General features: G+C 43.5%; 1 protein-coding gene across 2 annotated transcripts in view; it reads left to right on the top strand.

The window, feature by feature from the left end:
• The first annotated feature begins 3,573 nt into the window (after positions 1–3,573).
• The window catches only part of LOC124711461 (protein takeout-like), a 116,626-nt gene continuing 106,411 nt past the window's right edge, over positions 3,574–13,788 (top strand). For both annotated transcript variants that reach the window (XM_047241557.1, XM_047241556.1), the window contains exon 1: positions 3,574–3,728. In XM_047241557.1, coding sequence (XP_047097513.1) covers positions 3,665–3,728 — 64 coding nt within the window. In that variant the 5' untranslated portion in view covers positions 3,574–3,664. The remainder of the gene's footprint in view (positions 3,729–13,788) is intronic.

Raw genomic sequence — 13,788 nt, 5'->3', positions numbered from 1 at the left:
AGCAGCTGCAAGATAATGCTTTCCCTTTTTCTGAAAAATCACCTAAGGCTGTACGGTTATACGTAGAGGACCTTAAGACGTTTCTCAAAATGAGTGATTGCACTGACAGCAGTTGTTGCACACAGCAAAACTGCAACTGGTGGGAGAATCGAAAACATAAGTGACGTGTATGGAGGCATTAAAGAATTGAGTAGCTGGGGACGGAGCGTTTGCAAAAATCCAAAACTAGAATTTTGTGAGGTACGAGGGTTTCCCAGAAAGTAATGCACCGCATTTTTTTTCTTAGCCGAAAACAATGCTACGAATGCGAAACGTTACATATGTATTATTGGAAGCCCCCTGAGTTAGCGCGCCAAGTTTCCGTCACTTCCGACAGACAGCGTAGCTGTGGGGCAGTTTCAAAATGGCGTCTATAGGAGATGTACATTACAAGCAATGTGCCGTCATTGAACTTTTCACTGAGAGGAAGATACTGTGGGGAATATTCACTACCGCTTGTGCGAAGTCTATGGAGCATCTGATGTCGACAAAGGTACAAATAGTCGCTGGGCACGGAAGACGAGGTCATCAGAAGGCGGCTCGGCAGAGCTCCACGATTTGGAGCGGTCGATGAGACCATCCATGTACAGAATAAGGAAGTGTAATGAACAGGCATACAGGTTAGGACAGAGAAATGCAGCAAATGGGATTTTTTGCAAGAAGCTGAGCAGAGGACTTTAGATGATATTCAGATGAGACAGACGTTGCACACATCACGAAGGGTGCCTACAGGTGCACCAGTGAACAAAGTTCAAAACCATCGTACAATATGAATTAGATGAGTTTGTGCCAAGCAAGATCGTAAGAGATGGAAAAGACCCACCGTGGTACAACAACCGAGTTAGAAAACTGCTACAGAAGCAAAGGGAACTTCACAGCAAACGTAAACATAGCCAAAACAAAAATTACACGAAGCGAAATGTACTGTGCGGAGGGGTATGCGAGAGGTGTTCAACGAATTAGAAAGTAAGGTTCTATGTACTGACTTGGCAGAAAATCCTAAGAAATTTTGGTCTTATGTCAAAGCGGTAGGTGGATCAAAACAAAATGTCCAGACACTCAGTGACCAAAATGGTACTGAAACAGAGGATGACAGACTAAAGGCCGAAATACTAAATGTCTTTTTCCAAAGCTGTTTCACATAGAGGAAGACTGCACTGTAGTCCCTTCTCTAGATTGCCGCACAGATGACAAAATGATAGGTATCGAAATAGATGACAGAGAGATAGAAAAACAATTAAAATCGCTCAAAAGAGGAAAGGCCGGTGGACCTGATGGGATACCAGTTCGATTTTACACAGAGTACGCGAAAGAACTTCGTGTACGGTAGGTCTCTAGAAGAGCGTAGCGTTCTAAAAGATCGGAAAAGGGCACAGGTCATCCCCGGTTTCAAGAAGGGACATCGAACAGATGTGCAGAACTATAGACCTATATTTCTAACGTCGATCAGTTGTAGAACTTTGGAACACGTATTTTGTTCGTGTATAATGACTTTTCTCGATACTAGAAATCTACTCTGTTGGAGTTAGCATGGGTTTCGAAAAAGACGATCATGTGAAACCCACCTCGCGCTATTCGTCCACAAGACTCAGAGGGCCATAGACATGGGTTCCCAGGTAGATGCCGGGTTTCTTGATTTCCGTAAGGCGTTTGATACAGTTCGCCACAGGCATTTAATGAACAAAGTAAGAGCATATGGACTATCAGACCAATTACATGGTTGGATTGAAGAGTTCCTAGATAACAGAACGCAGCATGTCATTCTCAGTGGAGAGATGTCTTCCGAAGTAAGAGCGATTTCAGGTGTGTCGCAGGTGAGTGCCGCAGGACCGCTGCCATTCACAATATATATAAATGATAACATCGGAAGTTACTGAGGCTTTTTGCGGATGATGCTGTAGTACATCGAGAGGTTGTAACAATGGAAAATTGTACTGAAATGCAGGAGGATCTGCAACGAATTGACGCAAAGTGCAGGGATTGACAATTGAGTCTCAATGAAGACAAGTGTAACGTGCTGCGAATACATAGAAAGAAAGATCCTTTATCATTTAGCTGCGTTATAGCAGGTCAGCAGCTGGAAGCAGTTAATTCCATAAATTACGTGGGAGTAGGCATTAGGAGTGATTTAAAATGGAATGACCATATAAAATTAATCGTCAGTAAAGCAAATGCCAGACTGTGATTCTTTGGAAGAATCCTAAGGAAATGCAGTCCGAAGACAAAGGACGTTGGTTACAGTAAACATGTTCGCCCACTGCTTGAATACTGCTCAGCGGTGTGGGATCCGTACCAGATAGAGTTGATAGAGGAGATAGAGAAGACCCTATGAGAGCAGCGCGCTTAGTTACAGGATCATTTAGTAATCGCGAAAGCGTTACGGAGATGATAGATAAACTCCAGTGGAAGACTCTGCAAGAGAGACGCTCAGTAGCTCGGCACTGGCCTTTGTTGAAGTTTCGAGAACATACCTTCACCGAGGAGTCAAGCAGTATATTGCTCCTTCCTACGTATATCTCGCGAAGAGACCATGACGATAAAACCAGAGAGATTAGAGCGCATACAGAGGCATACCGACAATCTTTCTTTCCACGAACAATACGAGACTGCAATGGAAGGGAGAACCGATAGAGGTACTCAGGGTACCCTCCATCACACGCTGTCACGTGGCTTGTGGAGTATCGAAAAATCTAACAATATGAGATTTTTTTGTATTCCTGTCCACTTTTTGAGATGGAAAATGAGATACTTTTAAAATTATAGTGTTAAAAAGGTCTATTACCAAAATGAAAAAGTAATAGACGCTGTATTTTAATCTTTTAGACGTAGTTTGATACATAACATATTTTTATTTATGCTAAAACAATACAACAATACAAAAACTCTTGCTGTTTCTACTTTCACTGGAGACCTTTAAAAAATCAGGATTATCTTAAAAGCAACTTAACTTTCTTTTAAATTTTTTAATGCTGTAGAGAAAAATCTAGGAAGCTATTTTATTTTAAAAAATCTACCCCTCCAAGAATACTAGATTTATTTTTAAATATCTTACTAAGCGTCCAACTGAAGGAAACTATTGACTGAAGGAACGGGAGATTGGCGGTATGTGTGTGTGTTGGGAAGGGGGGGGGGGGGGGAGGGGAGTGGTCTGCCAAAAGACTTGTCGTTTGGTTGGAATAACATTAATAGTACCTCTTACTGTGTGTTCAGTGATTACAAGCAGTTGTTCGGCGTACGTCTTCGCGTGAATGGCAAACATGTCGGGCCTCAATATTTGGTGCAACGTTGCACTTGAGCTCGGTGTACTTCGCGTGTGCTAGCGTGCACAGCGGAATCACCATCTACGCGAAATAAAACATGGTTTTATCTCACGCTTCAAGGAGCATGCACGTGGACTCGACCGCGTCGGGGATCGTCGCTCACATTGAGCTTTTCTTTTTCGTGAACAACCTACTTGTTCCTGCGAAACCGTGCCCTTGATACTTAACGGCGGCTGGCTACGCTAGGCGCGGGCAGGTGCTGCGAATCGCCCTTGAGATCACGCACTTAAAACTTGGAAGAAGCGAACCGGCGACGCCACACACCAGTCTCCGCCTCTAGACGTCACATCCCAACTGCGGCCGCCATGGGGTCCTCATTGCCGTCGCTTGTGCTGCTGCTCGTCGCTTACGCCTCCGCTGCTCAGCTCCGTAAGTGCCTACCGTGCGTGACCGAGGTAGTCACGGACGTGCTTCAGGCGCCTGTATGTATGTTCTGGTGCCGTGGGCACTTGTGCTAGTCCGCACTGCTATTGCCGTGACCACGTGTTAAACATGTCTCCAGCATCGTCATTTCAAACTATCGTATAATCTTAGCATGCCTGGGTGGATAACTATGTAAGATTTTAGTGCCCATCTAAACAGGATGCATTTTTATTGTTCCATACCTCAACCGGTATAAACGGAACCCTTACAGAATCACTTTACTGTCCGTCCGTCCATCCGTCTGTCTGTCTTTCTATCAGATTGTTCAAAACCGTTTTTCTAAGGAACGAGTATACTTATCAAGCTCAAATTTACGTAACACATTAAGGTCTACAGCCTCTTGGTCATGTAACAATCAATTCACTCAAAAGAGACTGTCATTTATACCTCAGTTTTTAGTTCACAATATGTTCAAATGTGTGTGAAATCTTATGGGACTTAACTGCTAAAGTCATCAGTCCCTAAGCTTACACACTACTTAACCTAAATCATCCTAAGGACAAACACACACACACACCCATGCCCGAGGGAGGACTCGAACCTCCGCCGGGACCAGCCGCATAGTCCATGACTGTTGCGCCTCAGACCGCTCGGCTAATCCCGCGTGGCACAGTTTTTACAAGTAGCGCCTTTGAACACCTAGAGGATACTTCCCGTTGAACTAAAATCATGAAATTCGCCAAGATGCAAGGTTTCACGCTACAACAAAAGTAAAGAATCTGACAATTGCTAGTTTGTGATTATTTTATCATTCGCTATCAGATTGTCTGTCTGTCCGCTCGGCTGTTTAGAGCTGTTTTTTTCACAGATAATGGTAGACGTGTGAAGATAAAATAGTAAGGTCTATGGTCTCTTGGCGATAAAATGAACATTAGCTTCTAGGTCAACGCACTCAAAAGTTACGGCCATTTATGTCATATATTTTGACACTCGCAAATTCAGTCATTAAAACCTAAAGGGTGCTTCCCGTTGACCAATAATCGTTAAATCTGGCAAGAAGCAAGTTTTCACACTGGAACCAAAGTGACATATCCGAAAATTATTAATTTGGATTTACATGCTATGAATTTTTTAAATTTTTTATCGGACTGTCTGCCTGTCCGTCCGTCCGTCTGTTAAGCCCTTTTTCATAGGAGCGGACAGAACTGTCAAGTTGAAATTTCTGTTACATGCTAATGTCTATGGTCCCTTGTTGGTATAGAAAACGTTTGCATCTAAGTGGATCCGCTCAAAAGATACGGCCATTTACGTCACATACTTTTATATTTGTAAACACGCTCATCAAAACCTACAAGGTATTTCCCACTGACCTAGAAATATGAAATATGCCAGAAAGCAGAGTTTCTCACTAGAACCAAAGAAAATAAGCGAAATTGTTCATTTATAATTACATTACTAACTTTTTTTATCAGATTGTCTGTATGTTCGTCCGTCTGCTAAGACCCCTGTTTCTGTTTGAGGTACCAAGTTGAAATTTATGTCACATACTGAGGTTTATAGTTCTTTCCTGGTGTAAAAATATTACGCCGACTCAATCAAAAGATACTGCCAGTTAGTCATACATTGTAATACTCGCAAACTCATTCATTAAAACCTATAGAGAACTTCCTCTTGATGTATAATCATGAAATTCGGCAAGAAGAAAGGTTTCGAGTTATAAGTAAAAAAACAAAAAACAAAATTGTTCGTTTATAAGTATATCACACAAAAATATATTTATTTTGTCATTCTTGATTCCACTTTAAATTTGAAATTATATCGTTCTATTACGTCGTGCAACTTGTGGAACCTATATCTTGCCAGTACCAGTGTCGATACAGGCAAAACTTGTCGATCCTCCATTTCCTGAACGGCTGAGCTGCCAATACACATAATTAAGTTTATACGGAATCTTCAACACGGGTGTCTTTCTCACACCTGGCCATCGTTGAATTAATTTCGGTATCAGTTCTACACGTACCACCTTTAGGTCGGAATATGTCAATTACAAGAGCAATCCAAACAGTTTACCAGCAAATGTGCATCCTACTTTATGGAATAATATTCCACAGATACTTCTATACTCTGCAAACGAATGTGAAGCTCATGGGAGAGGATTTCTCCATTCTATCAGTTATTATGGCTTCTTCCAGTTGCACCTGCAGGAATAATGGTTATTTCACGTCCTTTGAGCATTCTGCAGTTAATCTTAATTTGACTTTGTGATACATTCAGGAACGCTATGTAAGGAATTGTTGCGTATTCCTAGTTTTATCACTTATAGTTAATTCTTGAAATTAACGAGTAGGCTTACACGGAATGGTTCATGTTCACCTTCAAGCGTCCGCCACTTTTGTGACTCTCCCCCACTCATAAAAATGTTTTTTGTACATGTTCAGTTCCTCCTGGTAGTCATAATTTGAGCAATATTCTAGAATGTGTCCCACGAATGTTTCGTAAGCAACCTCTTTTGCAGGCTGAACCGATCTCTCCACCCGCCAGTGAGCCTATGAGATTGATTGATTTCATATCGCTACAAAATGTTACACCCAGGTATGGCATGCTACTTTGTTTCCCTTTTGAGAAGTACAAAATTCTGCATTTCTCCTCTCTCATTGTCATTGCCAAGCCCATATTCTCCCGTAACCCTGTCTACTGACCTTTCTCCTTGAACTTTTTTCCAATCCGCCACGACTATTAGATTTTCGTCTCCTGCTACATCCTGAATTGCGTGTTCGATAGCCTCATATACATTCCCTACCTATTCGTCCGCTGCTAGTGAAGTTATCATATATACCTGTACCGTCGTTGTCGGCTTTGGTTTGCTGACGAGTCTGATGAGAACCACGCTATCACAGAGCTGTTCACAGTAGCTCACTCCCTGTTCTTTCTTCCTATTCATATCGTATCCTACAAGTACCACGTCATAATATTTGCTGCTGATGTTTAATTTACTCAATATTCGCCTGACTTGAAGTCCTTAGTTTCTTTTCATTTCACGGAGCTTTGGCAATACACTTTTCAGATTTCCCAGCTTTCCCACTACCTTCAAAGTTCTGGCATTGTATTCCCCGCTTCTTAGAACGTTATCCCGTCGTTGGTCATTCCACCACTTACTCATGGTCACCTCCCCTTCGCAGTCCTGTCCCGGATGGGGAACTAATCCGGAATCTTTTGCCAATGGAGATATCATAACGGCACTTCTTCAGCTACAGGCCACATGTTCTATTGATACACGTTACCGTGTCTTGAATGCAATAGTTTTCATTGCGTTCTGTTACCTCATGCCGTTGATCATAGCTAGTTCTTCCGCCTTTTGAGGGTAGACATTAATATACGACTTCAGAAGGTAGGATCCCAATACAGTCATCCTCTCTAGCAACCTATCATTAAGATCTTAAGATGGTAACTGTTGTGACTTGGTAAGACAGCCAAGCCACTATGAGATAGCCGAAAGGCACGCGTTTAATCTCACACAGGCTGGCGTGAGGTCTGGAACAGTTAAAGGTGTTGAGACTAGTAAAAAAGGTACGTAGCTTCTGGAATACTTAACTTTAATCCATAATTGGTGAACATCGGTCTGATTCATTACAAGATAAATAGCAAATGATAATGGCGCCTTGCTAGGTCGTAGCAAATGACGTAGCTGAAGGCTATGCTAACTAGCGTCTCGGCAAATGAGAGCGTAATTTTTCAGTGAACCATCGCTAGCAAAGTCGGCTGTACAACTGGGGCGAGTGCTAGGAAGTCTCTCTAGACCTGCCGTGTGGCGGCGCTCGGTCTGCAATCACTGACAGTGGCGACACGCGGGTCCGACGTATACTACCGGACCGCGGCCGATTTAAAGGCTACCACCTAGCAAGTGTGGTGTCTGGCGGTGACACCACAGTAACTGTGGAACCGAAATAGATCATAAATTCAGAAATACTTGCAATCTAGACGGACAGTAAAATCGGCTGTACAGCTGTAGATTGAGGATATTCTTTGAAAGAGACGCTTGTTTGAGCGTCGATTGATAATTTCCAGACTGTTCGGTGATGACAATCCTGTTGCTTATCGCTTCTTTAACCTGTGGCAATGACATGCTAATGAGAAAAATGGCAAATGGCACTTTTATGTGGAGCCCATACTAAAACTGTAGCCCCACACGCAGCTGCCTGTGTAATGGTACTTCCAACACGACCATACCCAGTGAAGCAATGAGCTTTTTTAAATAAAGTTGAGGATACTTTTTCCTTCATTGAGCGTCACCGAAATGGTGGACTCAGTGACAGTACGGAGTAAACCGTTATTGTACAGATTCCTAACGCCCACAATACGTAATAATTTTATCTTTTCAGTTTTAAAGTCAGCAGTATGTCTAGTTGCTGTTCTCCGCCGCGAGGGATTAGCCGAGCGGTCTTCGGCGCTGCAGTCCTGGACTGTGCGGCTGATCCCGGCGGAGGTTCGAGTCCTCCCTCGGGCATGGCTGTGTTTGTTCGTCCTTAGGATAATTTAGTTTAAGTAGTGTGCAAGCTTAGAGACTGATGACCTTAGCAGTTAAGTCCCATAAGATTTCACACTCATTTGAACATTTTTTGAGCTGTTCTCCATCTCATTATGTGCAGCGTCTAATCCTTCCGCCGATGTACTCAACTATACCCAAAGAATTCACAAAAACACCGTCCGTGCGAAACGGAGCTGTTTCATTATTCACACGACGTATGAGAGGTGTCTACAGAGGATCTAAAATTGATTCCATATTTGTAGGTGTCCAGTAAGCTTTCTACACCGCTCCTCACAAGCGACTTGTAATTAAATTGCGTGTTTTCAGAGTATCATCGGAGTTGTGCCACTGGATTTGCGATTTCCTGTCATATAGGTCACATTTCGTAGTCGGCCTATTGATTAAAGACGCTAAGGCCACATAACATGTACTGGGCTTCAGTAATGCCATAGGGAAACCGTCTGTTTTTGTGCAGTGCGCGTTGTTGGTATTTTAACATCATCATATTTTGATATGATTTATTAAAGACGCTTAGTAATTCACCGTGAACCTTTTCCAGCGTTGTGAGAGGTTACTTGAGAGCATTATGTCGCAACCTCACCTACTGCATTGCAAGAGTATGGTCTGCAGTTGTCCTGCCATCATAAAGAGTGTGCGCACCTACTATGAAACTTTTGCAAGAGTTTTCCTTCCATGAGCCAATTAGCAGTTTTCGCTTACAACACGTACGTGCAGTTCACAGCATGGGAGACTGGAGTACATTTATGCAGAGCAGTTTTCTCGGGGACCATTCTTGTTAGAGCACGACCGACAATCGAAGGATATTACTGCTATCTACTGAGGCCCTCACCGGCTTTACAGCACCAGTTGAATGAACGTCTTATCGCACCACTTAATCAATGACGCGAATTGCAAACTTGTGCCTGACCGGGATTCGAATCCGGATTCTACGCTTATCTAGAATGATCGCCTTAACCGTCTCGCCCATATGACACGCCTCCCGACCGAACGAAATTCCCAAATCGTCATACGCCAATGCAGCGTCTCTTTCCATGTAACATTTAAGTTTTTGTGCAAGATGACTAAACGTTTTTCATTCAAATAGTGAAGCTCCTAGGGAGCGTACAGTTTAGAACGGAGAATAAATAAATGTATGATCGTTTACAGGAGATTATTCTACTTTCCAAGGAACATTTGTATAATATAAAAGCCTCAAAGTTACTACTGTAGGTCGAAACTAATTCTAACGTGGCGTTGGGGCACGTTCACGCGCCATTTTGCAATACCTTCCTAACTGTTACCCCAGTCAAGGAATCTTCAAGACAACAGCAGCTGGAAATGGAAACTAAAAAAAATGAAGGCACGGGGTAGTGAAAGGTAAAAATTTCTTAAGTATGCAATTTGAACGTTATGAAACTCAAGCAGAAGAATTCAATTCTATGAGAGCAGAGACTGATAAGGGCAGAACAAAGAACATTGGGGACAGGCCTATCTCTGATGTTGTCTTACTGTTCTGCCCATAGGCACGTTTTCACATACTAACTCTCCAGGATGTTTTGCCTTTTGCCGTCATCTTCAGGTCCGCGTGATTTTTGCCTTGTTTATAACGTCTGTCATCTTGAATCTGCACCTTTCTCTCAATCTCCTCCCACAAACCAGCCCTTCCAAACCGTCTGTTAGCAAGCACTCTCGTCTCACCGAATGTCCCATCCAGGATCTTAACCCTTTCCCGTACAAGCTGCAGCAGTCTGATGAAGAGGGTGAAAATTGTCTTTATAGACTAACGGAAAAAGATCGCTACGTCAAAAAATAGTTAATGTAGAGTACTGAATTTTTGGGAATACATTTGTTTAAGTAATACATATAAGCGGTTAACATTGCTGGTTAACGTAAGCGCGAGATAATCCATTGCAAATGAGATATACTGATACATCAATAACTAGTGTGACTCCCAGAACGTTGAATAAAAGTATTCAAACGTGGATGAATTGTGTTTGAACCGCGTTCTTGCCGTTCGTAACTTGGCGTCTTGTAATAGCGGTAGTGGCGTCTTGTTTCCTTCTTGTGTTAATGGCACCACTGAGTTTGCTAGTACTGTTTGTCCGCGAGAGGCAGCAGCAGAGGTTATCGATAGCCAGAACTGTGGTATTATCGTTGGTGCCACGGCTAGTAGTTCCGGGTCGTCGTGTGTGTCAGTCAGTTCGGCTTCGGACAGAGCAGCGAGGAGGTCCGCAGCGTGAGGGCAGGCACTGTCGGATCGAACCCAGGACGTTTGAAGTTGAGTGAACCATACCCAGTACTGAAACCTCCACTGTTTCAGATCTTGCTGTTGTTTTCGTGTTGCTGCTCACATGGTCGGTGAGACCAGCCGCAACAGTGGTCTGTCAGGTTGGTGGAAGCTGTCAGCCACCTTCTACTCCCTGATGTTAGTTTGGATTTAGCACTCTTCTTATTAGTAAAGTGCAACCAGCGGTATTTTCTGCTTTGTGGCCGTTAACGCCCCAGTTGCCTGCCCTGGAGGTTAGCGTACTTTTCCGGCAGTGTACATTTCCTCGTCGTGTTCATGCTGTCCAATACGGCGTGTAGTTCGACAGCCTCTTGAATTGTACTGTGCATATGTTTTTGGGAGGTCTACCTTGGTTCTAGTGTTTCCGTCGGCCTTGCGGGTGTTTTTCTGAAGACGTAGTGCTGTCCGCCTCTTCGACCATGCCTAAAAATATTCCATCGCTGTACCGCTGATCGGACGTTAGACGGATTGGTTAGTCGCTCGGTCGGCGCTTAAGCTACCCCTAGTGCGAGTTGCCATCCTGTTACTTGAGTACAACTCTTGGCTGCCTGTCTCACCGCTTACCCAGCTGTAGTCACCTTCCTCAGGTCGATCCAGGGAACACTGCCTGTGGATCACTCCCTTTTATTTGGACAAGTTGTCATATTTGTTTAAAATTTAACCTAATGTTTTAACATGTTATTGCCTTCCCCACATGTAATTCCGACCTTCAGACATTAGTTGTTTGTAACTGTCCACCTTATGCTAACTCAGGCCTTCAGCCCTTGTATATTCTGAAATTGCTTGTGGCCTTCAGCCCACGAATAATTTTCAACCTTCTTAATCAGGCCTTCAGCGGTTGATTATGTGTAACATTGTTTGTGGCCTTCAGCCGACCAATAATTTGCAGTGTTTCTTAATAAGGCCTTCAGTGGTTACTATAGCTTGTTACCGTTTTGATTGTTAAAAAGAAAATATCTTACTATTTGTTAATGTGTACTGCCTTCCTTACCTGTAATTCAGGCCTTCAGCCGTTGTGTATTCTGAAATTGCTGCTGGTCATCAGCCGTTAATTGTTTGTAACATTGCTTGTGGCTTTCAACCGACAAATAGTTTCACTTCTCTCTTGATAAGGCCTTCAGCCGTCACTGTAACTTGTTACAGTTATTAAGATTGTTAAAAGGGTTTGTGGTATTTTTTAACGTGTAATTGTCCACCTTATTGGTAATTCAGGGCTTCAGCCGTTGTGTGTTTTTGAAATTGCTTCTGGCCTTCAGCCGACGAATAATTTTTGAACCTTCTTAATCAGGCCTTCAGCCGTTGATTGTGTGTAACATTGCTTGTGGCCTTAAGCCGACAACAACTTGCAATTCTTCTAATAAAGCCTTCAGCTGCCAGTGTAGTAAAATACTTAAAAAATGATTGGTGTGAGTTTTTTAAAAAAATAAATTGTATTTGTTTTCTGTGCAACCAACGGCAACAGATTAGGCCCCTTCCACACCTTTCCTGCTTTCCCTAAGAACCAAGTCTCAGTGTTGTATAAGTGTCGGATGTCAGTTTGTGGGGTGGAGGTTCATTCGTGTTGTTCTTGGTCAGTCAATATGGCTGGCTCTGAGCACTATGGGACTCAACTGCTGAGGTCATTAGTCCCCTAGAACTTAAAACTAATTAAACCTAACTAACCTAAGGACATCACAAACATCCATGCCCGAGGCAGGATTCGAACCTGCGACCGTAGCGGTCTTGCGGTTCCAGACTGCAGCGCCTTTAACCGCACGGCCACTTCGGCCGGCGGTCAGTCAATACAGAAACGGTTAATGCCGGTGTGGATAACGCTATAACAGTCTTCTGAGACAATTCTGGTGATCTAGCAGGCCAAGGCAACATGTAGACAATCTGTAGAGCGTGTTGGGTGGCAGCAGCGATATGTGGGCGAGCGTTATACTGCTGGGAAACACCCCCTGGATAGATGTTTATGAATGGCAGCACAACAAGTGGAATGACCAGACTGACGTACAAATTTGCAGTTAGGGTTCGAGGAACAACCACGGGAGTGCTTCTGCTGCATGCGAAATTGCACGCTAGACGGTAACTCCAGGCGCAGCTCCAGTGCGTCCAGCAAGCAGAAGTGTTGGTTGCAGGCCCTCAAGTGACTACTTCTTATCAACACAGGGACATCATTGGCACCGGGACGGAACCAGCTGTAATCAGACAACACGACAGACCTCCACTCTGCTCTCTAATGAAATCTCGCTTGACACCACTGAAGTTGCAAATGTCCGTAGTTTGGGGTCAGTGAAATGCACGCTACCGGGCGTCTGGCTCGGAGCTCTCATTGAAGGAACCGTTTGCGTTAGTTGATTGTGTCACTGTGGTGCCAGCTGCTACTCGTACTACTGCTGCATATGCAGTCCGATGAGCTAGAGTAATACGCCGAACACGATGGTCTTCTCTGTCGTTAGTGGCACGTGGCCGTTCAAAGCCTGGTCTTCTTGCGACCGTGCATTCTCGTCACCACCGCTGCCAGCAATGATGTACAGTGGCTACATTCATGCCATGTCTTCCTATAATACAGCAGAAGGCTTCACGCAGCTTCTAGCAGCCCTATAACACGACCTCAAAAGAATGGTTAAAATGGCTCTGAGCACTATGAGACTTTACATCTGAGATCGTCAGTCCCCTAGAACTTAGAACTACTTAAACCTAACTAACCTAAGGACATCACACACAACCATGCCCGAGGCAGGATTCGAACCTGGGACCATAGCAGTAGCGCGGTTCCGGACTTATGCTCGTACAACCGCTCGACCACAGCGGCCGGCTAACACGACCTCATTTAAACATAGTAAAATGTTGATAATTACGTCTTTGTCCAATCTCATGATAGTAACGCTCATGACCTTTAAAACGTGTATTTAAAGTAAATCTTAATTTGTATCCTCACAGTGGCACTACTGGCGCCGCTGATATGTGGCTGGCGAAAGAATTCGTAGACATCATTTTCAGATTTAGAAACATGCCTCCCAAATTTCGTTTGTCATGCACAACTCTTTCTTGGTGTTGCGATTATTATTTTATTGTTATTATTATTATTATTTTACCGTTAGTGTTTTTATTCCTTGACGAGATACAACCATTGAAAAAGAAATCAAGAATGGATCCATCACCTTAGGTGTAAAATATGCCACCGCTTCCTGGGGCGTGTATGGACACATTTCGAAGCAAGACTCATCACTGACAACAATTCTACTCCAGGGAATGAGATTATAGGCCGA

Source organism: Schistocerca piceifrons, chromosome 8, assembly GCF_021461385.2.
Source record: "Schistocerca piceifrons isolate TAMUIC-IGC-003096 chromosome 8, iqSchPice1.1, whole genome shotgun sequence".
In the NCBI taxonomy this organism is placed as follows: domain Eukaryota; kingdom Metazoa; phylum Arthropoda; class Insecta; order Orthoptera; family Acrididae; genus Schistocerca; species Schistocerca piceifrons.
Note: the sequence above shows the minus strand (reverse complement) of the source record. Positions and strands in the feature narration are given on the sequence as shown.